The sequence below is a fragment of the Falco peregrinus genome, chromosome 3 (assembly GCF_023634155.1).
Source record: "Falco peregrinus isolate bFalPer1 chromosome 3, bFalPer1.pri, whole genome shotgun sequence".
In the NCBI taxonomy this organism is placed as follows: Eukaryota; Metazoa; Chordata; class Aves; order Falconiformes; family Falconidae; genus Falco; species Falco peregrinus.
Window position 1 is genome coordinate 12,105,076 of NC_073723.1, and position 26,978 is coordinate 12,132,053.

A 26,978-nucleotide genomic window follows, 5' to 3' on the forward strand; every position below is an offset into this window, starting at 1 on the left:
GCTGATATTGCCTTCCAGGAGTATCAGAAAAAACGCGATTCAGCACAAACATTTATCATTTTCACATGAATCGTTCACCTTGGGTAATGATCCAGAATGACTGTTTTACAGGAAAACATTCATGTGTAAAACAAAAGAAAATTAATTTCATGCTGTCATCAGCCGTCAGATTTTTCCACACAAACCAGCCTTTATTTGCAAAGGATCTATCAACAAACCCCAAAACATGTGGGGGATAGCTTTTAGTATTTAATAGTCTGAAATCAGGAAAAGCAAGGCTTTAGCTCCTCTTTTCTACATGCAGTTAATGGTTTATGGTAAAATCTTCCTAGTCTGGCCTTCTGAGGGAAAAGTGGTGGTGGTGGGGGAAGTATTGTGAAGTATTTCTGAGAGACCTTCAGGCCATCTGCTAGGCGGAGAGAAAATACATTGATTTTAAATAAAAATGAAGCAGGTAGGGTGTGAAAGCCACCACAGAAACAGGGAAGATGGTGGGGGCGGGGGGAAACAAAGCAAAAATACCTGCGGAACAAACAGACAGAACAGAGTATTTAATAGCAAATTATTTAGTACTGAAAGAAGGCCAGCAGTTTAAATTGTCATTACTTTGTAGAACATAATGCAGGAAAAGAAACCAGGACAACACTTGCAACACCTTAAAGTGCCTGGGTATGCTGCAAACAGATGTAATGCACTGATGGCAGCAAAGGCGCCTCGGCGCTGGAGCCGGCACTATGGTCCCTGCTTTAAAAACTCAGGTGGCTTCAGGTGTCTTCATCCCTCCCTCCCCCTGCTCACCACTCACCCCTGGGATGTGCAGAGGAGGAAAGGGAGGCAGGAGGGGACACGGAGCCCTCCTCGAGTTTGCCATGTGGAGGTCCCCAGTTAGGGGATGAGCCAGGACTGTCCTGCACTAGGCTCTGGGGATCAAGGCCAGAAGTAAGACAAGCCCTGCAGGTCTTGCTTGACACCCCATCCCTCGCAGCACCCTTGGCACGGCACACTGAGCCGCGCACCATCCCCTCTGTAGGGCTGGAGAGGAACCCAAACGTAACTGCAAGGTGTAACTGGCTCCATGTTTCTTCCTGTGACCCCAGGCCCAGCGTAAGGCACTGTTTCTTCGGCAGCTAAATGGCAAAGCCTAAAGCCGAGCAGGGCTGTATCCTCATAGCTATTTTAGGTGCCAGAATGTCCTCAGCGAGTCCCAGACTGTGACTCAACGTCCCCTCCCCTTCAGCTGGGGATGGAGCCAGTGCTGCAGTTTGGATGACTTCTCCCTTCAAAACCCAGAGAGGGGCCCGGAGGCATTCAGCAAAGCCTGGGCAGTAAAAACTAAGATGTCTCACACTTTTTTCTTTTTTTCTTAAACATCAGAAACATTTTGGTTTTGAAAAGGAAGCCCAAACTTTCCTTTCTCCAAGAATAAATATTTGCACAAAAATTGCGGCAGCCAGCATTACAAAATGATCATTCCCTCACATGACAGTCATTTCTATACTTGCCTGTGCAGTCAATCATTTGTGGTTTATTTTTTGTGTGTTCATGACCCAGTGAACAGCCTGTCTGACCTTAACCTCAAACATCTTCCCTGTAACTTTCAGACGCATGTTTGCCTAAGTAAGGACAACTAAAGGCATTTAAGATGCCTGATAGCATCTGCCTGGCCTTCCTCTGCCAATGCAAAAGGGCACAAGTCTTCCTCAGGGACTGTCTTGCCCCTGCCAACCTTCTGTGGATGTCTCAGATGCCCTTGGTGCAGCTCTAGTGGCAACCAATATCTGTGTTTTCACAACTAAATTGAGCCTTTGGTCTAATGCTTTTCCTGAAACTCCGACTCTAAAAAGGAATAAATGTGTCAGAAATCCACAAATGTATGGATTCCTTTGCAGTGACAGGTTTCCCTGCAAACTGCTGCTCTACATTGCTATGATTTTCCCCAATATGAGGCTACATTCACATTTATCTGTAAGGGTATTACAGGAAGAATACCTTATTTAAAAAAAGAAAGACAGGCTGAGATTATGGAGCAAGGAGTAGTTATTGATGACCTTAGAGAAGACCCAGAATGTTTAAATATCAACAGTGTTGTTTCTAACTTTTATTCATGCACTGTGCATTATAGGGGCAAATTGAGCAAAGCTCTTAAACACATAACTGTTGCAGCACTGTAGGCAAATTCTGTAGAGGAAATTGAGTGAAGTCCAGGGGCCTTTCAAATAGTGTCTCAGTATTCTGAGCTCAGCACAGTAATTTGGTATGCACCTTTTTTTTCAGTTTTTTTTTTTGGTTTAATGTGGGTGACTTCAGAGTTGTGCAGAGCGAGGACTTGACCCTCTTGTAATACCATAGTTCTCTCCTCCCCCCTTGCTTCCAAGCACTGCTGATGCTGATGCTGTGCCCTACAGAACAACATCCTGAGCAACCAAACATCTCTGTTGGCCTCAGAAGGCAACAATAAGAGAAAAGACATGATTCTCCATTTTCTTAGCTCTATTTTTAGGTTGACATCAGTCTTGCTTTTCTTGTTTTTCTCCAGGTTCCCCCAAGTACAATATTAAAGAAAGAGTTCAGTTCTCTTAACACTCAAGTCTTGGTCCAGTTGTTCATTTCAGTGAGTGCACTTGGGGCATTTGTCTGAAAAACTGGGTATACTTTGACATCCAGCCGTGAGGAGAATGGACTAATTTTTTCCAGTCTTGGCAAGATGAGCACTTCTCTTAAATCAAAACAACTTAGTCATATTATGAAAGATGAGAACCTTGCGAGTTTATATTCCTTGCTGTGTTTGGGTATTTGTGTGGGCCCAGGGCCAGAAGCAGGCAAGGGGTTTGAAGAAGCAGGGAAGGATCCTTGCATTGCTGATTTGGACAGCGTTTCTGCCTCCTCCAGATGGGTCTGGGAATCACCCACACCATGAACTGCTGCTTAGTGACGGTACAGTTTGTATCAAGTCTATGTCGACTGGTCATGCTCTGGCTTCCAGGCATCTAAAGGAAATTATTGTCAAGCATCAGAACCAGTTGTTTGAATACTGCTGAATAACTGACTGAGCAGTTAACTGTCCTTATACAGCCTCTTGCATCTGAAATTATCACAACTGGCAGGCCCTTTTAAAAATTAACAAAGGGAAGCAGAGATGCTTGAATTTCTTTGGCCGAGCAGAGGTTACAGAAAAATTCTAGTGTTGATTACAAAGGTGCAGCACAGCCATCTCAAAGAAATCCAGAGGTTTCTTCATTTCCCAAATTCTCCCTGTGGATAAGAGACCTGAAAAAGCAGCATGCCTCCGTGACCAGATTCCTGACTTGCAAGAGTCTGAGGGAGCACAAAGTGCTCTCCTTTCCCTGCTCTCTCTTCCACATACAGACATGCTTTTGTTGCAGCCTGCAACAAAATAGGGCCTAAATACGTAGAGTACCACACCTCAAGCAAAATTTTAAGTGAGTAGTCCCATGAAAGTCAAGAGATGAGGATGTTAACTCCCAACAAGATTGGGTTTTCAACTCTGGAGCATAAGGATTTTAGAAAAGAGGGTGCCAAAAAATATTTAATTTGGAAGACTTTGAGCAACTCTGACTAATGGCAGGGCAAGCAAGAAGTGAGCTTGTGCTCTGTGTCAGGGATCAGCTGAGACAAATACCAAAATATGAAAACAGCTGCTGACAAAAAGGTCCGTGTAGCTGAACAGTCTGTCTGACAGTAGCCCAAAACCAGATGCCTAGAGAGAAGCACAAGAATAGAGCAAGCATATTTTCCCAGCACAGCCTGCCAGCCTCCAACACTTTGTGCCTCAGGCATTTCCCGAGCCAGAGATTGTCTGTTGTATTTAGCAGCTGAACACAGACTTCTCCTCCACAAACTTGTCCAGCCTCTTCTTAAATGACGTGAACATTTAACATCCACAACACACTGTGGAAAGAGTCCAAGGCTTTAACACATGGCAAACAAAGAACTACTCTAATTTGCTATGGATCTGTTACCTGTTGGCTTCACTAGATGTCCCCTAATTTTTTAAATTTTTTTTTAACTAGCAGTCATGGTAAATATTCTGCCCCTTCATCCCTTAAGCCATCCATGGTACAGTGACCTTTGTCATACCCATCATATCCCTGACACCTTAGTTATTTCTTTTCCAGATGAAACGTCCTAGCCCACACTGCAATGCCAGACTCAGAAGCCATCGCTGATGCTTTTCTGGTGCCCACAGCACCCCGGCCTGAGAGATCCCCCCATGTATTTGTCAACCCCACGGGAGGATTTCTTGTAGAAAAGCTGTGTTGATTCCTTCCTACTGCCGTGTTTATCCATGTGCTCACTGTATTTCAATTTACCATCCAGCTTCACAGGACCATATTTGACTCCTGTGGGAGAAAATGTCTTTTAAGCAAGAGATTACACATTACCATTTGCAGTTTAGCTTTCAGCCCTGAATTCCTTTACTCTCTTTATTAGGCATTTTGATGCAATTTCCCCTTGCTTTTTCTCATTTTCTGGCAGGCGGAGGGAAGGCTGCTTCACCATGCTCTCAGATTTAACCTGCCAGAGGTTTATGAACTCCAAAGGTCAGGCTATGAGGCCCTTCTGTGCCTTCATATATCTGCCTTCCAAAAAAGTAAACCCATGTTCAGAAATCAGACATCCCTCTGATCTGAAGATAAGCCGGTCTCAGTGCTTTTGAATGAGTTTCCCCTACAGATGGTAAATACCAAGCAACTCTAAAAGACCATTACTTAAAAGAACCGAACCAACAAAAAACCCACCCTTCCTTCTCTTTTTACAAAAATAAGCTGGAGAGTGCGGGGTCTCGTAACATGTGCCTGTGTCGCATCTTCAACAACCTTTCCTCATCTTGTCAGGACACGGTCACATCCGCCTTGTCACAGCTGCCTTCGCTGCTTCAGAGCGGGCCCTGCACAGCATGAACTCTTTGGAGAAAATCACATCCACCTGGATGCCAGGAGAGCCCTTGCTGAAAAATGGACATTTTTAGTAGCCCCTGACCCCTTTTTTCCCCTCTCCATCCTTGGCTTATGGCAAGGCTAGGCAGCCCCTGCGCCTGGCCACACCACACCAAGCAGATTTTCCACTCATTTGCCACTCCAGTATCTAACAAATGACGTTAAAGTGACCCAAGCTGCCAAACACCCGACATGAGGCCTGGCATGCCCAGGGCACCCCAGAGTCCCCTCCCAGCTGGCCAGAGCTTCCTTCCTCAGACCCGGCTCCACAGGGAAGGATGGCATTCCTTCTCCCTTTTCACTGGTGACATGCAGACAGTGAGCTCCTTGCTTTAAGACTTCAGGTGTCCTATGCACACACAACCATGCAAATGCTGTGATGCCACAGCAGCAAGAACATACTCTTGCAAAACCCTTCGCAGGTTTTCTATTGCATCCCAGGCTGTTTCAGGCAGCTGCATTTCCAGGACATCCCTTTCTGTCCTGACAGATGAAGTGCCTCCTCGTTCCTTCCCTTCCCCAGCTGCACAGCTCTGCCGTTACAGTCATATGCCAGGCATTTCCTTGCTTGCTTGAGCTTTCCCTTCCTTCTGGGCTCTGGAAAACGCAGTGGGTCCCACCACAGTGGCACCACTGCTCCCCTGCCATTGCAAAAGGGAATTTTTTGTGGTGAGCAAGGAAAGGGAAAGGGAGACACAATCATATTTCAGAGGGAACATCAGCAAGTATTCAGGTTTCGGCAGTGAGAGTGGGGAGGTGGCAGGAGCGGAGGTGATACCTCCTGGCCAGATCCCGCTGTGAGAAGGCCCTTGGGATGGCTTCGGCTCCCCAGTGAGATGGGAGCATGCTGAGGAGTTCATGGGAGATTAAAAAGCAAACCCAAAACTTACCTGTCACCTGGGGACAGATACAGAGAGAGAAAGTTTGGGTCGTTTCTCTGCTGTGCAGGTACAGGAATACAATGCCAGGGAGAGAAAAAACCCAAGCCAGTGAGCTGGTCCTGTCCCAGCAGTGTCACTGTGATGACCTGCTATGTTATGAAAACTCACCAGCAGCTCAGCCTTATGCTGGCAATCAGTAAAAGCCATTGAGGGTCATGATAGACATATGCCTGATTTTCCACTACACTACTTTAACAATGAGGATCTTAAGTTTGATTATGTGGAAACTCCCCACCCCCCACCCCCCGCTGCCAGCTGATTCATCTCGTAGTTCTACATATCACTGTAAGAACAAGCATCAGAAAACATATTTACTGACGTTCATGCACGGACTTCCACCTCCACTGAGAAACGTGAGCAAGATTTGGCCAATGAATGGTCACTGACTTGCAACCTCCTCAGTCGATCGCCTGGACTGCCTGCCAAGCAAATGGCCTTACTCATCCTATCAATACTGAGCCATTCATCGTTTGTATTATCCGCGACTACGTAGGCAGAATACCTCAGACTCTCACAGGAGCTTGGGTAACTCCAAGAAGAGTTACCCAAGAGGAGAAAAGGCTGCAGCTCTCCTACCTTCTCCAAAGCAGGTGCTGAAGTTAGTTTGCTCCTGTAATTGATGCCAAATAAAACAGAAGATGCTTCATTCAGTTAAGGAATGAATCACTACAAAAGTACTGACACTGCTGTGGAGGGCTTTTTTCAGACCCCCAGCAGCCAGTCACACATGAGATCTGAGCTCTGACAACTGTTATGTGTCACATGTGTCACGTGTTAGGCAATTCTATTTCCAGGCTGAAATGCAGGTAGCCACTCTGCAGTGCCATGTCACAAAAGACACACTGACAACCGTAATACCACATGAGGTACGTAACCATAAAGTAATCAAATACAGTGTAATTCAAATCCAGAAATAAGCTCTATTCTTCAAAGTATTTTCACAGCATACAATAGACCAGGAACAGACTAGAACAAAATTTGGGTGTCAAAAATATAACTTGCTATGAATAAACATAGAAATATTTTTTCAGTTGTCCTGATAAAGGTTTAGGATATATCCTTTATATGACAAGTGATAAAGATGTGAAAACACTTGATAAGGCAAATTATAAACAATAAATTAGCTAGACTTAAGATTACTAGCTAGAAAAAATATTTTTTTCTGAAGTTCTGATGCCTATCTGCTGAGACAATTGTGTGGATGGAGGGTATTCAAGAAGTAACGGAAACTTCTCAAGAATGGCCATTTACATGATTGAAAAAATATTTTAGGAGCCATCAAAGACATGCAACATGAAACTGTTAAAAATATTCAATTTTTTTGGCACAAATCCCTCTTTGCATTCTCTCTCATCTTTTTAAGATTACTTTTTCCATCTCTACCACTTATGTGAGCTTGAGTCTACGGCATGTAATGTTTCTTTAAAAAATAAAGGAAGACTATTCTAAACCAAAGAGCCCAAAGTATCTTTAGTGCTAGAAGGAACAGTTAAGATTTCTGTTCTGCATTAAAAGTATCAGGGTCGTTTATAAAAGCGTCAGGGTTTTTTTATTTTTTTAAAAGATCCCTCTTTCTGGTCCCTCTGGTTCCCTCTCTGGTGCCCATTTAGTAACTTTTATATTTATAATGGCTTAATTTGATATATCTATGGCCAATTGGATTGCTGCACTCATATTTTTAAAATTTGTATTAGTAGAGCCTACTTGGAAAAGATTTCCATTAACTAGTTTAAATCGCAGACACGCCTCTGTGATCATCCAGAAGACAAGGGAAAAATGACCTGACATTTCTGTCCAGATTTCACAGAAGACAAAACAGAGGAAAAACCTGCTCTGAAGCATGCAGCTGTACAGCAGGGGTGCATGAAAATAAACATCCCTTAAGCTATTTTATGGAGAAAACTGATTTAATCTGTTTAATAGCATGCAGTAATGCTGTTCAGTTACATGTATTTTTGTTAGGCTAAGTTTGGAATCTGATGTATTTGGCTCCACAGTGATGCCGGCACCTTAGCAAAGCCAAAGAGCTGGTGCTGCTGAAATACAATACCAAAGGAAGAGTAGATGTTACAAACCTGCCTCAGCCTGATCTTCTCAGTAGAACACCTCCCACAGTGGTGTACAGGCAGGACCAAGGCGCAGAGGTTGACAAATGTCTCAGGTGTCCGTATACATTTGCCGGTAAATGCAGAAGTTTTGCCTGTAAAGATTTTCTGGCTTCACAAAACATAAAAAAAGGGTAGATCGTGGACTCAATAAATGCATTTTTGCAAAACAAATACTATAGCATTTTTGAAAGGCTGCTTCAAATTTGAGGCATCCTCACCGAAAGAGTTTGTCAGCCTTTCTCAGAGCCTTCGCCGAAGGAGTGTACTGTATTTAAGTGATGTTCAGTTAATTTTCTTCATTTCTGCTGCTGCCCCAGACTTCATTCTTCAGTATTACAGTTCCTCTGGCCCAACTGTCCCTGCTTGCCTCTCCTAAGCCCAGCCCATTTCTTTGCTGAAAATCATTCGCTGTCTTTTCATCTCAGTCCCAGACCCCCTTACCCAGGAAGTTTCCTTCATCCTTCTTGTCCCAGTTCTCAGAACCCTATCTTTCAACCCTGCCCTGCCTTTCCAGGCAGCTTCCATGTAATTCAGGTCATTTTGTTCTTCACACTACCAGAATAAATGCCTGGCCAGATCTCAGCCTTGCCAGACTACAAGCTCCGAAAGATCTGAATGTGCCCCTTTTCTTCTGGCGATGGAGTTGGAGAGGTTCAAAGACATGTAATGTAGCTAAATTTGATTGAATTTTAATTGGGAGATCAGTAAGACACATCCTTGTCCCAAAGCTGAACTCCTGGCAAGGCTCACACTTTCACCCTGAAGGCCTTAGAGGAGATGGAGAGCAATGGACCATTTTCAAAGGAAAGGTCAGCAGGAGTTTAACATGAACAAAATGACATTTCCTGCTAGCTTTATTTACAGAACCAGATGAACCATTTCAACTAACATTTTCAAAGCCCAGCATGGGAATTTTCATCACAAACAGCTAAATTGACAAAATTATAAAAAAACGAGGGCAGGTTACTTTCCTGGGGAACGCTGTGGGAAGAGGAGCCATGCATCGACTCTATCGGAGAACTTTTCCCCTTTAAACTAACACTGGCAGCTGTGGGGCAGCCAGCCTGCAGCACAAATGGTCACTGTAATTCTTTTTAATGAGAATTTGGACCTCCTTCAAGCCTAATGCTAAAATTAGGTCTTTCACTAGCTTTTTAATTTTCCAGTTCAAAGGCTAGAAGTTTTCAGAAACCACGTAAGCCACTACTGAAGGTTACAGTCTGGACCATGGTTCTGAGTCCAAGACATCCAACAGAAGCTGTTTTCCATTTTGTAGGAAGCCAGATAAACATAGCTCAAAAAGGCAAAAGCAACACTTCGCATCAATCTCGTGTTGCTAACGGGGAAAAAACAGATCCACTTTTTTACAAAAAGCCACGGGAATGGGAAGGATGAAGGCCTAGGTACACAGCTTTGGCTGTAATCACAGTGCATGGTAATTCAGATGTGTCTTTGCTAACAGACCTCTTTATAGGACACAGTTATTCCAAAGACATAAACAACATGCCAGCTTGACTGATGTGATTCATCACTGCTTGCTTTGATGAGATCAGCACATGCTATTGCAGAGCAGAAGAAGCCTCAGTGCCTGAGCCTGAATTTTATGGTTCAAGAATCAACAATGTTTTTGCTCAGGAAATTTATAGTCTTTGCCAGCCCCAAACTGGAACGAAGACACATCAGTCACAAGTTGCAACCTTTCCAGCAAACTCAGCTCCACATGCACTATTTCTTTTCTGGTTGTGTCATTTTGCTAGTAGACATAGGGAAAAGGGTAAAAGTCAAAACAGGCAAGTTGCATCAATACGTTGAAGTCAATGTTTCTTGTGGCAGTCTCAGAGTGCCAGCTCAGATCATGTAAGCCTATATACTTAAAAATGTTCGACTTAGAAAAATTACCTTTATTAATTTTCCACGAGTGCCCCCCAGAGTGGGTTCTTTAGAGCATTCAAAAGGCAACACTGCTGTAGTAAGTGCTCTACCATATCAGTCATTCCATTTTGCTTTTGACATCCGATATGTTAACTTGCCTTTAAATCAGTACAGAGGCTCTCCTGAAGTTTTTATGCATGGGCTTTTTATATACTGTTTTATCTTTTCCTTAAACTCCCAGTTACTGATTTTGTTGTAGGGTGAAGAAGAACCACATGAGGCAAAATCAAATTTTAAAGAGACAAATAATCAAGGTCATAATCCGTGACGATTTTTCCCCCCCTTTTTCAATAGAGTCATCCACCTACCTGATAGGCTGATGTGCTCATTTACCTACCTACCTTTCAAGAAAAGTTTTACACATAATTAATATTTTCCTTTTTTGCCAGAAGTTAATCAATTAGTGCAAATGATGATGCACGCTCGTCAGTTACCAATATATTGCTTTATTTCTTGGTAGCAAATTAAGGCTTTATAGTGAGATTTGTACAGTACAGGCCAATTTAAACATTAGAAACCTTAAAAACCACGTAGCACTATTCACTCAATTTAGCATAGCCAGAAAAGTAGCTTTTTTTTTTTTTTTTAATAAACAGTTAAATGTTACTAATGAGGCCTTATATTTCATGAGTGCAAATGGCTCAAAATCCCACCATCCTCAGGAATGGGCTTAACATTTAATTATCCTTGGGGCCATTTTGAGATAAAAGATAAACAGAGAGTATAGCTGGCTCGGATAAAATATACTGTACTACTTTCTGGAGGAAAATCTCTAATTTTAAAAATACGGAAAGGAAAATCAAAGTGATATTAACTGGCCAAGGGTGGTATCACCCCCTATTAGTCACTGACCAGTAATAGTAGCAATGACAAATTCATTTTCTAAGGTCCTCTGCTTTATTACAATCTGATTTATAATTCAGAGCTGATGACATCCTGTATGTTAAGAAACTGAAAATTGGAGGCACATACATAAGTTACAAAAATTTTTGCAGCAGCAGGACAAGTTCCCTCTGCAGGGACATGTCCAAACCATTACTTTTTTGTAATTTGAGAGAGCATTGCTACAAGTATTTCCTCAGCAGTTATGTATTTTTCTTGAGCATATGGATTTTCACTTCATATCAATGTTTTATTGGTGTTGTCTGGAGATGATGGAACTACTGCTTATGAAAACCAGACATGGTGCTTCCCTTCTCATGTTCTCTACTGAGACGTTTATAGTGTTTGAGCTGAACGTATGAATTCACCTGTCAGTCAGGCGCAGGGGGCCTGCCTGAAAATATCATCACCCCTAACGTGTCTGGCTTTCAGATCTGAGCATTACATGAGAAAATGCAGAGAAATGGCTGCCAGAAAATTGTGAAGAAAGTAACCATGAAATGACCAAATGCTCAGGGGAAGGAGGCAATGAGATGGGGAAACCTCCAAACCACTCTTGCTCTTGCACGAGCAAGAGTGACCACGAAAGTACCAGGGGCTCCCAGTGTCACAGGGCAATGCTGGGGTTTCAATTCCTTCTTGAACAGCAGCTGTTCCTCCAGCCTAAGGGAACACACACAGACAAGGTTTCACAAAATCTAAATCTAATGTGAATAACACTCTAAGCCCCTCTGTCCTCAGGGGTGTTATCTAACATCAGGCTAATGTCTTTGAAGTCATGAGATCAGCCGTCTGTCCTTTGAACTGGAAGGCCACAGAGAAGGGTTGGGTTTCTACGTGTATTAAGGCACACACTGAATTTCCCTCAACACACACGCCTGGTTTGCTCAGGGAATGTCAGCTGCAGTGGTGCCGTGGCTGCTGAAGAGGTACAGTGGAGGGACAGAGACAGACTTGCTGGTGACAGCTGCACAGCACCGCAATCGGGACTGCCCTGTGCAAGCTGCTCCACAATGCCTCAGAGAGTACCTGGCGTACCACGGTGCTACCTCAGCTTGTTGCGGAACTACAGCAGCTTCTCAGGCCGATTTGCTGGGTTTTCCCTTTGCCAGACCACCGACATCTCATCTGGTTCCCTTCACTCAGGTGAATATGTCACTGCTTATCAGACCCAGGAGTCCCTATCTGCTACCGGAGGGTGGTACGACACATGCAGGAGAGGGTGGATTTAGAAATGAAGGCAAGTAGTGATAATGCTTGAGTGACCCAGAGGTGGGCTTTCCAAGAGAATCCATGCATGGGCACAGTCTCCAGAGCCACTCAGCGGAGGGCTCAGCAATGGCCAGCAGGTTTTATTCTGCCTCAATCAAGTACGTTTAAGAACATTACCCAGTATTTCCTGAGGGATTACAATGGATGACTACCAAGATACTACTTGGAAACAAGATGCTTTATCAGCCATGTTGGAAGAAGTTGGGGAACACAGACACATATTGCATAGTCAGCTTCATGAGCACAGCTGGAATTCAGATGTATTTGACACAGCTTAGTAGCATTTCCAAAGGAGGGATTATGTGCTATTTCCTTTGGAGGTAGCTACTGCAGCCTGGGACAAGATCACGGCTGTTATGGAAATGGCACCCCACTGGGGACGCTGAGTGCTCATTGCTTTTGCATTAAGGCAGCTTCTCCATGGAGACCCACTGCACCTTAACAAGTGATCATACAAAAAGCAAACAAAATAGTCCTCTAGAACCCCCCCCACCCACCCACAACATACAAGAAAAGCCGACTCCCATGAGCTATAGAAAAGACAGCATTACTGAATATGGGAGTGTGTGTTTATACATCAGTGTTTTTAATACTGCATTGTAATGACAGGTGTGGGTGTCCTTTCAGAAGAAGGCGGGGTTGGTGTGCTCTATAATACAGCGCTTGCAATGTCGTTTAACAAATCGCAGAGCATCCACAGACACATCGCAGTCCTGCACATTCAACATCTGCAGGTCAAAACAGTTGGCAGCGACAATCTGCAAGCCCTGCCCAGTGATGCTCTCACATGATTTCAGGCTCAGGCGCTTCAGGTTGAAGCAGTTGAGGGCTAGAAACTCCAGGCCGGTGTCTGAGACCAGAGGGCACTTGCCGATATCTAGTGATTTGAGTTTTGTGCAATTTTTGGCGAGGTACTCCACACCGTGGTCCGTGATGCCCTCGCAGCCCCGCGCATTGAGGTAGCGCAGCTTGCTGCAGTATTTGGCTATGTAACGGATGCCCACGTCTGTGATCCGACCACAGTGAGCGATGCTAAGGTATCGGAGGCGCGACTCCAGCTTGGCAATCTCCCGCATGCCGAAGTCACTGACAAAGCGACAGTCACTCACGCTCAGTTCCTTAATGGACGTGCAGTAAATCATCAGGTAGCGGAGACCCTCGTCGGTGATGCGGACACAGCGGCGCAGGTACAGGTGGGTCAGTTGAGTGCAGTGAGCGGCGATGGTGTGCAGTCCTTCGTCCTCTAGGACGAAGCAGTCTGTCATGTCCAAGTAGCGAATGGAGATTTGTTTCCCATGTAAGGGAGACAGCTTGATGGAGGCTTCGCGAGTCAAACTGATGCACGTTACTTTGGAGCATCCTAAGTGGAAAAACAGTGAATTTAAGCAAGCAGTAAAATCAAATCACACAGCAAGACCACAAAGATGAGCATGAAATTGCATGATGAAGATATCTTCCTGTTGTAAAAGCAGAACCATCCTGATTGACTAGTCTGGATTTGCTGTCCTGTGTCTGTACCCCAGAGGAAATAACAAACTCCACTGGAGTCAGTGAGGTTGCTTTGGGATTTCGAGCATCAGCCAAGTGACAGACCAGTTTTGTCTGTATCCTAAATGTAAAATGATGGTCCTAGGTTTATCTAGGGACAGTCTGTGATCTGTTACTGCAATATAAACCCAGTGACAATTTGAGAAAATGGCAGCTTTTTGATCAGAGGCAGTCTCATTGCTGACTGGCTGAGCTTGCAAACCAACATCAGAGGCTCTTTCCGCATCCAACTCATTACAAAAAAGACAAAACCCACCCACCCTCCAGAAAGCATTTGGAGAGCAGATGTGAATCCAGCCCCAAGCCTGCAATGTGGGAAGGATGCAATACTATGGCAAGACTATGTGCTTGCAGAGGGTGGAGATTCGGATAACCTAAGGAGAATGGGGAGAGTCAGCAGGAGCCAAGAACTGGAAGGGCATGGGAGGACATGGGCAGATGCAGAAAAGGACTGTTTCAAGTGCAGATGTCTGGCATGAATGAGGTAACTAGACTAGAGAAGAAACACCAGATCTTGCACGGAAAGGTAAAAGAGCTAAGTTAAAGGGAAAAACATGCTCACAGACTTCCACCATTTTTAACCTCCACTCTGTGCACGGTGGTGAATGAAAGGGTTTTTTCGGAAATTGCTATTTCTGCTGCACTGCAAACTGGCAGTCTCAGGTTCCTGAAGGGAAATTCTTATCTGTGCCAGGTTCAGCTGGGCACATTGCATTAGCATAGCTACAAACAGCTGCAAGGCAGAAGGGAAGGTCTACCTGTTAGTGATCAAGACCCAACAGTTTCAGCTGTAAATGCCACTCAGACAAATTCTGCAGCTTATGCCTGAAGACATGGCCTCAGGTAGGGATAAAAAGAGCTTTCTGTATTGCTGAAACACTGGCCAACAGGGATGGAGTGACCCATGAAAAGCCAGAAAAGTTAGGATAATGACCTTAGAGCTCCATGTATCAGAAATGCTGCAGAAATCCTGTAGTCTGGAAGTAAGGAGCATGACAACGTATGGAGACCACCTCAAAAGCTTGAATGACCCAAACCTGTACCACTTGGTATAACAGGTTCTCATTCAGAGTTGTAATGGAAGGTATGATTATGCTTCCATTCTTAAGAACAAGGAAAAAAAACCCTTGACATAATCCAGTGAGCTCACACAAATGCTGTAAGAAGCATGGGATATGGACTTGAACCATTTTGCCACTTGCAATTTGATTTCTACATTTATCATTCGAATTTCCAGCTGGATCTTTAATTTAGGCTTCACATTTATTTGAAGAGTTGTACTTTTTACCTTAGGCCTCACACAGTGGAATAGACAAATCGTCCACAGGTCATGCAGAAGCTCTGGGACCTTCAAGCAAAGCACTTTGTTCAACGAACAACATCTGCTTAAAACTGAATGCTACTATTTCCTCTTCAGACTGTGCTGTAGATCTGTCTATGTGACGGTACAATCTTTGGAAATATGTTTGCCTTTGAATAAGTACTACATACACGCTTAATAAGTGATTTTTTTTCTAAAGAGAAGCAGTACAATACTAATGGTGTCAAAATTTCACTTCCCATATATTCTTTGGAGTAGGCAATACAAAATGCACCGTAGGACTCCCCATTCCTCGAGCTGGGTTTGCACAGAAGAATCTGGCACCTAGGCAGAGGTCTGCTGGACCTGACATAGCTGTCGCTATTGCATTTGCCTGAGGAGGTTGCTGGGTTAAGGAGTCGGTTTGGATATTTTACATGCTGACCAGAATTCAATTTCAAAATCTGGCTAAGTGAGAAGGAAGGGTTCATGAGGCCAAGGAGAATGTTCTGTCTGCTGAGGATCCAAGAAGGGAGAACACTTTAATGATCACAATTGTAAAATGAATGGGTCAGAAGGCTCACAGCAGGGTTGGAGTCACGTAGATCAGCGTGTGATCCCTGTTTTGACAAGCTCAGCATCGCCTTTTCTAGTTACTTTGGCTACACTGTAAAATATTTAATGGGAAGGATATTCAAAATGGTTTCACCAGACAAAAAAGTCCATGTTGATATAGCGCTGCCTGATTTTTAGGCAAAATGACAGGTTCCTGGGTCTGCAACAATTTTTTTTTGTCCTAAATAATAAAAAAATGTAAAAACAACTATCTTGTAAAAGGATTTTCCATAAGTAAGTATAACTGATATTTAAAAGGGAGGAGAAACTTCCAAACAAATTGAAAAAAATGTTGGCTAACGTGTTAGATAACAACTTGCAGTCAACCTCAACCAAATTCTAGAGATATCTCAGACCTGCCCACAAAGCGGATGCTCGCAGTGACAGAACTTACATTGTGGAAAACGCTTAAAGTTAATATCAACATCTGGTTTTGACATTAAAGATTTTGGTACGTTATTGCTGCCAAGTAACCATCCAAGAGGGAGAGGGATTCAAATAAATATACAACTGTGAAGTGGGTTTTAATTAACTAGCTACAAGCATAGTGTCATCCCCCAGCACTTCTACCCAACTTCTCTTGCTCGGTATGAAACCAAACCAGTGAACCACTTCATTCCTGAGAACTGCTTGAGTGTGTACGTGCAAGCCTTGTCCTTCTTACTCCAGAAGGAAGAAGAGGAAAATGGAACCCTACTTCCAAAACATCCTCCAAAATTAACCACACCAGAATGAAAAAATTGGATTAAAAGCAAGACCCCAGAGATTAATTATCCTTATTTCATATGCAGGCACATGCAGCAAAAACCATGTTTGAACGCAAAAACCCCAACTTCTGAGCATGTTCAAAACCAGGATTTTCCCCTTGCCAGCTCCAAATGAAAGGACAACTTAGAAAAATGTGAGATTAATATTACTTTCCTGTCCTGCTGCTAGGACAAATTCAAGGACGATGGCTATTTTCCTTGCCCTCTACACACTTTGGACCAAACTGATGAGCTCTTAGGGACAGACACCATCTTCTAGGTCTGAAAGTAACAGGCTTGGGGAAACCACAAATGAAGAACCTATTTCCAGACTTGGTATCATCTATTCATTTTCCCTGTTTTTGAAAACGTCACCTTTGGTCTATAGCATCTGTCAGTAGGAGCTGTGGACCGAAGTATTTTCAACCACCTACAAGCCCCCAGGTCCACTCAGGGTGTCAGCTAACAGACTGGCATGCCAAGGCAGTTCACCCTCTGCTCAGCAATTCTGTTTGTCCTGTGTCTCCAGGACCAGGATACTTGAGCCACTTAACTCTCCCTACAGTCCTAGAGGGTGTAATAAGAAAAGCATAAATATGCCAGGGATACAGCCAGCCTTCAAAGTGGTACATAGCTCTAGGTCTGAACCACACAGGCATATACATTTTCTCCTGGTGTTGCAGATGCTTCAACCTGAATGTGTGGTTAGCAATCTCAAACTAACGTCAGTGTGTACTGACAATAAGTAATTCATATGCAAGGTCATTGCGAATAAGACTCCATGGGATAGGACTCCCATGGAGTCCTGCAGAGACTCCTTATCACCTGGCGGTTTCAGAGAGCAATCACAAAAAGTGAGTAATTCCGATTTGTGGCTATTTGCTTTGATGCCTTTCATGACGTTCTGCCATGCTAGGAATATTAGGTAAAAGAGTTGGATAAATCAGTAAAAAAAAAAAAAAAAAAAAAAAAAAAAAGCGTAGAAAAATGAAAGCAAATCAGTGTGCACCAGATAGGCAGACTTGGAAAAATTGCTTTATGTGGGTACCAGTGACTTGAAAGCATTGCTTCCTATCCCCTCTTCATCTTGCTTGTTGCCATTAGTACCTCTGCAATGGCAAATCTGGTCCAGCTGATTAATAACAACATTAGACTGATAACAAATGAGATCACAAACTAAGTATCGAACATCAAATTTACTTCAGTGCTTTGCTTGGCTATATCCTTTCCATTAAGTGCCAACCTATTTGCAGTGAGGAAATTCTTCGTGGCTGACCTTGGGGAAAAAATACCTTGTTTCCCCAGTGCAAGGGAGGAAAATTGTCTAAAACATTTCTGCTGATCTAAACAGCTGCAGTGATACATTGTAACTGGGTGAAAGGAAAAGCAGAAAGCCACTAAGCAAATATATACACTATTAAAAAAAAATAAAAAAAGTCCAAGCTAGCTAAGTCTCATTAAAATAGCAATGGAAACAAGGGGACCTTGAAGTTTAGCTAGGGATGAAAATTGATCTTTATAACCCAGCCTGAAGCCTAGCACTGACTCTGAGCTCCTCCTCAAGTCAGTTATCATATTACAGTTATGTAAATTATATATATAATGTCCATATAACTTACATACTTATATACATGAAAAAGATAAAAAAAAATTTGCTGAAGTAACTAGCCTTCACCACAGCATTGATTGCAACATGGGCCCTTATAAGGGTGCTTTGTGCAAAAATCTATGAAAAGTACTGGTGCTATCTGAACGGGCCACCCCTGGTAGCTCGTCTCCATTGGAAGAGGACTGGCCACTCCAGACGTGCTGCTGGCATTTGGGGCGTTGAGATTCTAGCAGTGCCTGTCTCACCAGCACTGCGTTATAGGATACTGGCATTCCCACTTGGAAAGACAACACAGAAAGGGAAAGCGTGCAGTTGTGGGGTGAGGGGGTTGACAGGCATGAGGCTTTTAGGATCAGAGGCATCCGTATTGAAATATTTCCTGTTACCTGACACATCCAGGTGTTCCAGGTTTGGGCACAGTGACACAACATCAAAGACCGCCTCATTGGAGATGTTGTAACAGCCAGACACCTCCAGCCTCCTCAGTTCTGGACAGCACTGGGCAATGGTGTAGAGTCCTCTGTCTGTGAGCCGCCTGCAGCCACTAACAATTACCGTCTCCAACATGAGACATACGTTGGGTGTATCCTGACAAAGCCTCCGGGTCAGCACTTTAAGAGCCCTGTCTACGTTGATTGTCTCGCCGGTCAGGCGAATAGTCCTCCAAAGTCGGGGGTCCCAGGCAAGATTATACCAGCGGCGGCACACACGGGCACAGCGGCACAGCTGGTTGGTGGGCAGGAAGGAGAATATCTGGATCATGGAGTGGTCGGGCAACCGGTCGATGTTGGCTTGTTCCTTCTGGTGCTTGGACGCCAGCCGGATGAGAGGATGAGTGAGACGGGTTGGAGGCGGCGAGTGGACCATGGCAACAGTCTCCCCAGTGACTGAGGACGAAGATGTTGATGACCCTCTGCCATTCTGGAAGCCAGGGGAATTTGGTGGAAATATTAATGCTGGACTGGGTGTGCTGAGCGTCCGCATGCTCAGGTCGGAGTCTGGAAGACAAAACACATGATTTCAGTAAGCGGTGCGCAGATGCAGAGCCCTCTGCACAGCACAGCACCCTGCCAGCCCACTTGTTAATGGAGCATGATGGGCTTCAGGGTTTGTTGGGGCTTAAGCGGTCATTTTTTACCAGTTGAGTGAGGAAACACATATTTCAAAATCTATCGTAGCGCATACTTTGAAAACACTGTTCACCTTAGCATTGGGTACATGACAGAGATGTGCCCCTAGCCGCACTGTCAAAGCCAAACTAGCAAAGGAGGGGCTGCAGCTCTGAGCCCTGTAATGAAAAGGAGACAGCAGTGGAAGTCAAGGGATTTTAATTCTTTATACTCTCAACTAAACACTGCAAAAAACCAAGTACATTTGAATCACAGGCTTTTTTTTTGACAGAGTAACTGCCCATAACCTTGGCACCACCTAGAGAGCTGTGAGCTGTTAGGGGAGGAATACCGTGGTCTTTTGCATCTCAGCTCCTTCAGCCATTCAGCAGGAGGCCAAAGAAGAGCTCACAAGGCAAATGCTGCCTCCTTCACCAGACCTGGGCAGATGGGAAAAGCGCAACCCTGTACACTTACTTTCATTGTGCTACTAAAGAAGTTCATTTTTCATTCATGCAAATGGGGGCTCAGCACTTCAACCGAGAGCCCAGTGACTAGCTCTCAAAGGGGGGTTGGCTGTGCCTCTTCACGTGCATGCAGAAAGCACTTCGTTCCAACAGACCAAAGTGAACTCCAGTTTTGAAAAAACAAGCCCAGGAAAGTAAGTGGCAAAGAAAGAGCATGCCTGGAAACTTGTTACAGAGCTATTGCACAGCACTTACTGCTCTTTTTGCTAGGGCTAACGGTCACACTGGAAGCAGTCAACCCAAAAATACCTCTCCCCTACAATTTGCTACTTCTGTACCTTCCTTATTTCACTTCACTGGCAAAAAGCAGGCACAAAAATAAAGGGCCTCTGCTACTAAGAGAGGTTGCCTTTGCTGTAAGATTATTTCAACTCTTTTCCCTCTGTGCTGACATCATTGCCTACAAGTAATTTCTACTGTTCCCATCTCTTCAAGCAAAGCAAGCAGAAGACTGGAAGAAAACTAGAATATAATTCTGATAGTCAAGCAGTTGCCATGGGCTATAAACTTAGAGACTCTGAGATATTTCAGCAGTATGCTACACAAGATGCAACCAGTGTATGAGAGATGAATGCTGCTGCTGAGCTCACTCCTTCCACCTCTGACAGCTCAGTACTGATCTCAACAGAAATTCTTTATGGAGGAAAGCACCATCCACAGATGAATACAGGAACCACAATTTAGTTCCCTGTGGAATAACAAATATCATGAATGGAGTAAGAAAAATAGTTTTAGAGCACCAGACTTTCCTCCACATCACATTATCTGCTATCACTTCAGTGTTCAGACATTTCAGGAAAGCGTGCAAAGCTGCCTCCTTAAGTAACACTGACTCCGCAACTGTGTGACTGTGAGAATATAGACATGCGCTAAGCAGGGTAGAGCCAGAAATGCGTTAAACAAACCAGCCCAAATCTGCATTTAGGCAGAGTTTTTATATTAAGTACATTTTAGATGAATTTGATCAGTGTATTACACATTAATCTCCCCATCAAACTTTTACTTGGCCCAACACAGGCATGCTCTGATCTCACTACCTACAACAGTAGCAGCCATGAGCCTGCATTTTCACCATGTGAAATGTCATGAGCCTGCATTTTCACCTGCAAGGGAGAGACGCACAACTATTCAGCTGAAGAACCCAAAACACAAAGTCCAGCAGCTTGCCCAAGATCCCCTAGTTCAGTTGCAGAGAGATCAAAATCATCACCTCACACTGTGAAGGAAAAACGTACACTGCCCAGCTCCTTCCCCCTTCTTCTTCTGTATCTTGTTTTACTTAGGCAGAAACTCAGTATTTCAGCAAGTGACAGCAAAACACTTTCTTCAAGGCTTCTGAGTCTATGCTATGGCTATGTGGACCTAACCCAGGGATTTGTGTATTTTTGAGCAAGAACTGTATCTTAATGCAGAGTGGGTTTTGCAGACACTCTGCTCTCCTTTGAGACCTCCTAATACCTGCGCTGGCAGCTATTGCAAATAATTGCATCGAGCAGTGTTATTTGGAAAGAGTCTGGTATCTTAAAAATGAGATTTACAGCTGAGGAGAAAAAAGCCAAAACACCACCAGCAACCAGGCTTCTGCAGACCAGCACTGTCTCCACAGACCACTTAGGCAACAGTCCTCTAGATTAATTTCTGTAAAGACTTACTGTGTGTTTGACCTCCCTCGCATTGCTGCCAAAAGCAATGACAGTGCCCGAAGCTATGTGCAGAAGATGTGCCAGACTTGAAGCCTTTACTTTTCGCTCTTTTCTTGAGATTTTAGGACAAGGATGCTTCTAATATGAGAGAATACACATTTTTTTCAAATGCTGGATACACCTTCCACTACCACATGTATTTGGTATTGTGAGTTTCTCTCCTTCTACATTTTAATTTGCTTTGGGCTTTTTGTTTGGTTGGGTTTTGTTTGGTTTTTTACATGAACCAGCACAAAAAGTGAAAACAAAATTATATAAATAAACCCCACAGAACAAACACTTGTTTCTACACTGCAAAATAGATGGAACTAAAAAGCAAAAGCAAAAAAGTTTAATTTTTTAACATCTGCTACAAACAATTTTTAGTACTGTGGGAATGATTACCTCCTGTAAGACAATGTCCCAGCATAGTTTGAAAACGTACATTTTTAGTCAGCTATTGTTGAAAACACCTAAAAATCTCTGCAGGGTTACATTCTTCCCTACTTTTCATTCCTGCTTAAGTATAAAAAAGCATGTAGTACTCCATGATTCTCCTCCCTTTCCCTGGTGATCAAAACACCCAGCTAATATGGCTGATCTCCAATCCTTTTGGTTCAAAAGTGGCATTCCTTCTTCACTCCTGGGCACTGTGTGAATGATCAATTCATTAGACATTCTGGGTGCATAATGAATTACCAAAATGTGGTTTTTAACTTCGAACCAAAGCTAAAAAAGCTTTGACCTTCTGTTTTATGGGTATGTTCCGTGCTTGTTTCTTGCTGTCTTAATTCTGTCATTACTATAGCAGTTCCAGATGTGCATCCTGTATTTCCTTTACCTTCAGTCCTGAAGGTGCATCATGTGAAGCTTGTTCCCTCCACCTTCGGGGCATAGACTTCCAGACAGACACATACATACACACATGCAGGCACCCTGTCTCCCCACCCCAAAGTATTTTGGAAAAAGACTGTAGTGTTGTCATTATGTTTAAACAAGAGAGTCGAGAGAGCATTACTGGTCTGCTGAGCCTGTAATGCAATATGCTCTCAGTCAGGAATTCTGCTGGTAGCTCAGCTGAACTCTGTACAGAGGTATTCCTGCTTACTGTTCGTTGTACACCCCTAAGGGGAAAGGAAAAAAAAAAAAAAAAAAAAAAAAGCAGGTGAGTCCAGGAGCTTTTTGCCAGTAAAAACTTGGAAAGCTTTTTGCTAGCATTTAAAGCTTCAGCAAAACGCTTGGTCTACTGTACATTTTCCAGGCTTTTCAAGCATTGTTGGGAGGGGTTTCCTATAGCACTATCTGAAGCTCTAAGGGTTCTCTTCAAATTTTGTTCTTCACCATTCACTGAGCACTAGCTAACAGGCTGTCAGTCTGAGACAGGGCAACTTAATGACAGCATGACATTAATAAACGCAACCCTGCAAGTGCAAACTAAGTTACTGCTCACAGTTCTCAATACACCTCTTTACACGCACATGCCCTATAAAAGCATTTCTTTTCCTGAAAAAACCCCAATTGTTTACGAGCTTGAAATGCAGCTTTGCATTTTGGTGATCTCAGAAAGCAAAAACCAAATTACAAAGTAGCCCTGTGCTTCCCTCCCTACAACCTTTTTTTGCCCCTTTGCCTCCCTGGTTACTAATCTTCTGTGCAAGATGCTTTTTGTTAAAGCTTTGCTTAGGCTCTGAAAATTGTTTGTTGATGTAAGAGAAAATTTCTTAACAATCTTTAAAGAAATCTCAAAAGATGCGTGCCAGAAACAGAACTATAAAAGCTGACACAGAGGGAGAAAATGCACTGCAAGGAGTTTTATTCCATTAGGAATCTGGTTTATTTCAACGGATTCCCTCCGCCTCCCCAGTTTGTTTCCCAATACATACATACATACATACATCTAGGGGAAAAGAGCCTCTAAATATATATGACTTAAACCAAGACCTAGTCTCTGCTCCTTCTAACATTGAAAACAAAATGCAGTCTCTGATTTCAGAACTAGAGAGAGAAAACAATGCTGTATTTTTGTTAGTCCAGTGACGCACGCTGACATGGGACACTTGATGTCTGGACCCCAGCGTGTACTTTTTAAGACTGAACCATTTTTCATGCTTAAAGCATAACTCCACTCAACTGCACCTTTCACTATGGTATTGCAGGTGTGCCTTTTTTAAAGTGATTCCTATACCGAGCTCCTCAAGTTAACAAAATTAAAATTAAAATTTTGGTAAATATCAATCAAACTTCAGATTCTTATCTGACAACTAAAAAGGATTCTTTGTGTTCATCTGCTGTCATCACTAAGCTTTTTAGCAAAACTAAGACAAGAATTAAACCAAACTATGTCCAGGATCTGAAAAGTCAGTATAGCTGAGAAAAATAAAAAGCTATTGTTATTTTTGTCAAAAAGTTAGATGCAAAATGATGTGTGCAAAAGCATTTATGCATAGTAGAGAAACGACATGTACTTAGCATCTCTTCAGTAAGTGTTGTGTAGATATTACATATTTTACTGAGTGCAATGTGGGTATAGACTTCACATTTTTACTAAGATAACATCAGCTTTGCGTATGCCAAGGAAGTACTTCTTTTACAGAGACCAGGGAAAGCGGGAGCTTTATGGTTGTAGCAGCTACAGTCTGTGGTGCAAAGGGGAATAGAAACAGCTGACCGGCTCCTGCAAGGGGTACGTTGCAGGCCGATTCAAGGAGAGACCTGTGAATTTGACAGACATGTCAAATATGGCTGTGTGCCTTTAGAGGAGATTGGGAAAAAGAGTTAGCTAGGACAGCAGGCTACAACAGGGCCATTTGCTTTCTAAGCCCCTGGGCACAGACCAAGTCCCAGAAAAAGTAACACCTACAAAAGAGTGTGTCTTCCACATTGCAAACATCCTCAGTCACTTCTCTCAGGCTAAGTTACACTATGGACCTTGGTTCCTTCCAGCTCCAGGAGGTTGGGAGGAATCAGAAAGCCTGTGACAGTGAAGAGGCAGCTGAAACGAAGCTCACTGTGCAAATGTCCGCGGGGTTGCAGCAGTCAAGTATACCATAGGGAAAGGGTTGCTCAGTGGAGATACCTACGTGATTTTGCATCCTATTACAGTCAAGAACCTACAGAATGAGAAACAGAGTTAGAGGAGCTCTCTTGTCTCTCTCCAAGTACACCAAGTACACTTAAACCATCTCCGATGTGCACGTCTGCCCTGTTCTTAATTTCCAGGGACAGCTATTACTCAGCTCACTGAGGTGCCTGTTCCAGTGCTGTCACCATATCGAGTTTCCAAGTTTTTCCTCCTGCCCATCTCATACAAGAAGCCGTTTCTTACCCTTCTCCTAGTGGTTGCAAAGAACAAGAGGTTTCCACCTTTCCTCCAAGGATTTCTCACATGCAGTTGCTCAAACCTCAGCCCTATCTTCCTAGTCACAGTATTAATATTCACAGTTTCTCCTAGTTTTTCCTTTAAATTTTCTCCAATCTCTGTGTGTTTCTCTTAAAACACAATGCTCTGGACTGAGCACCACACACAACTGCACCTCACCCGCAGCAGCTGAGGTGGAGCTCTTCCCACCTGTATTTCACGAAAACCACTTGTCAACCTTCCAGATTTCAACAGTCTCAGAAGGATGATGCGCTCAGTATGTGATTCAACGTATTGCCCAGTTTCCCATATGCCATGCAGCTGCCTGACAATTTAGTTTCTCCATCCATGTTTATATAATCTATTCATCTTCCCCACACCTGTCTCCTTAGAGAGTAGTAGGTTTTCTCTCTCCTTAATCTTCTGTTTTTTCGAGAGCATTTTGAGTACTGAGCAACCTTCTCAAATTGTGCTCATTTTCGGTTTTCCAAATACACTGCAGGTTCAGTGTCATACATTTTAACCCATTCCCCTGTATATTGGTAGCTTTGTGTCTCAATTCAGTTCAAACAGATGGCTTCTGGAGAGGGATGGGAAGCCCAACATCCTATTAATGAATACGGTAAGGTATAGCAGGGCAGGTCGCTCAAGGGTCCTTCCTGAAACAGCAGCCCAGCTGGCAAATACTCAGTGATAACTACACAATATACTATTGCCCTTCAGCGGCCATCTTATGATGATCTCTTTTAGTCCATATTTCACCAGCTTGTTTTCAAAATAGACATGCAAAATTCTGAATAAACCTGAGACAGATTACAGCTGTATTTCCCTCTCCCAGACAATTAATTCTTACCAGCACAGAAGATTAGATTGAAAAGTAAGGCCAAAGGCACAAAAAAATCTGTCAGACATGAAAACTTATTTCTTATCCTGTGAGATCTTGCAGGTTGTGCAATTCTCTTTTTGAGAGCAAAGACCTGCAACAAAGCTCTATTTTTCAGTATAAGAATGAGCGGCCTTGGAGCTCATGAAGTAATCGCATCCACATGCTCCTGAAAGGAACAGTTCCACAGAACTTAAAATAAACTTTTATAGTTTTTAAAAAACCTCCCATAGAATGTAATAAAAGATTGCACCTATTGTACAAGACTAGAGGCACTGTTACAAGGCCATGTGGAAGAGGGATATGTTAACTTAAATTTGAAGCCATTTCATACTAGTTTCTGTGTGACATTTTACACCTTAGATTATACTGGTGTAACTTCCCTGTGATGCTGAGCTCCAGTTTTCTCGAGTCTATAAACTCCTCCACGTACATTTGGAGACCTGATCTTGCATTCTTGGCATATTCACACTAGATGCTTAAAGTCAAACAGCACTGCAAGGGAAGTAATTGTTACATTTTTATTAAGCAAATAATTCTTCCTTACGATGTATTTGTCAAAAGCTGGAACTAATTTCCCCCCTACTGTCTTCGTCCCCTGCCACTTTGCAAGAATTTTATCCCCGTATTTTTGAACGGAGCTAAAAATATGAAGACTTAGCGGAAAAGAAGAAAAAACTAATCCACCTATTAGTTTATGAAGTCAAAGCATCTTAATTTTGGCTTCGGTACTGCTGATGATACTAGCACATCAGTTCTGAGAAAATGGTTTGTCAGTGCATCATTGCTGGGAAATTACATAGAGATAGATGGGATGGTGCGTTCTTTCCACATTCAGTAAATATCTAACCCCAAAATTAATTCCATACATGCTTAAGTACAAGCCTTTCTTAAACTCCTTCAGGTCAGATACTCTCCCAACTCCTTGGCTTACACCAGGGAGCTCCTCCATCTGAGCTAGTTTATCTCTGCGTTAGCAAGGACCGCAGCCCAGACAGAGGAGCTCTGTGGAGCAAAGCTGTTACTGCTGAGAACCCAACATCCTCAGGCCTGGGAACAGGGTGTTAGTTTTTGGACAATGTCTAATCTTAATCCCCAAACCTGAATGCTCAGTAGGGATTGCCTTTGGTGCTTTGAGTTTCCCGCAGAACATATTTTCTTCCTTAGTTTCACCTGAAAGTGACTGGGTTCATATACGTTGTGGTGGTAGCTAAAACACAGTAAGCAGGGACTAGGGAGAGTAATTTCAAAAGTGAGCTTTGATTTGAACAAAAATGCTAGTGTAGATGAATCCACTGGTCAGTGAAGAACCCCCTGTCCCCCTCCTCCAGATTCTGAGTTACCACCTGCCAACCTCACCTGTACCACCTAGAGGAGAGGCATCCTGTGCCTTGCTGGGTTCTCAGGACTGGATTACCAGTGGACTGGATGAGTTGCACTTCATTTTTATTGCATTTCCATTTTCAGATTTACCACACCTATGGGGATCCAGTTCTTTGCTGTTCAAT

The 26,978-nt window shown here is 43.3% G+C and overlaps 1 protein-coding gene across 1 annotated transcript in view; it reads right to left on the reverse strand.

The window, feature by feature from the left end:
- Positions 1–10,369: 10,369 nt before the first annotated feature.
- Positions 10,370–26,978, reverse strand: part of FBXL7 (F-box and leucine rich repeat protein 7) — a 196,123-nt gene continuing 179,514 nt past the window's right edge. The window contains exons 3-4 of the mRNA XM_005235791.4: positions 18,298–18,909; positions 10,370–13,453 (exon numbers count right to left, since the gene is read on the reverse strand). Coding sequence (XP_005235848.2) covers positions 12,717–13,453; positions 18,298–18,909 — 1,349 coding nt within the window. The 3' untranslated portion in view covers positions 10,370–12,716. The remainder of the gene's footprint in view (positions 13,454–18,297; positions 18,910–26,978) is intronic.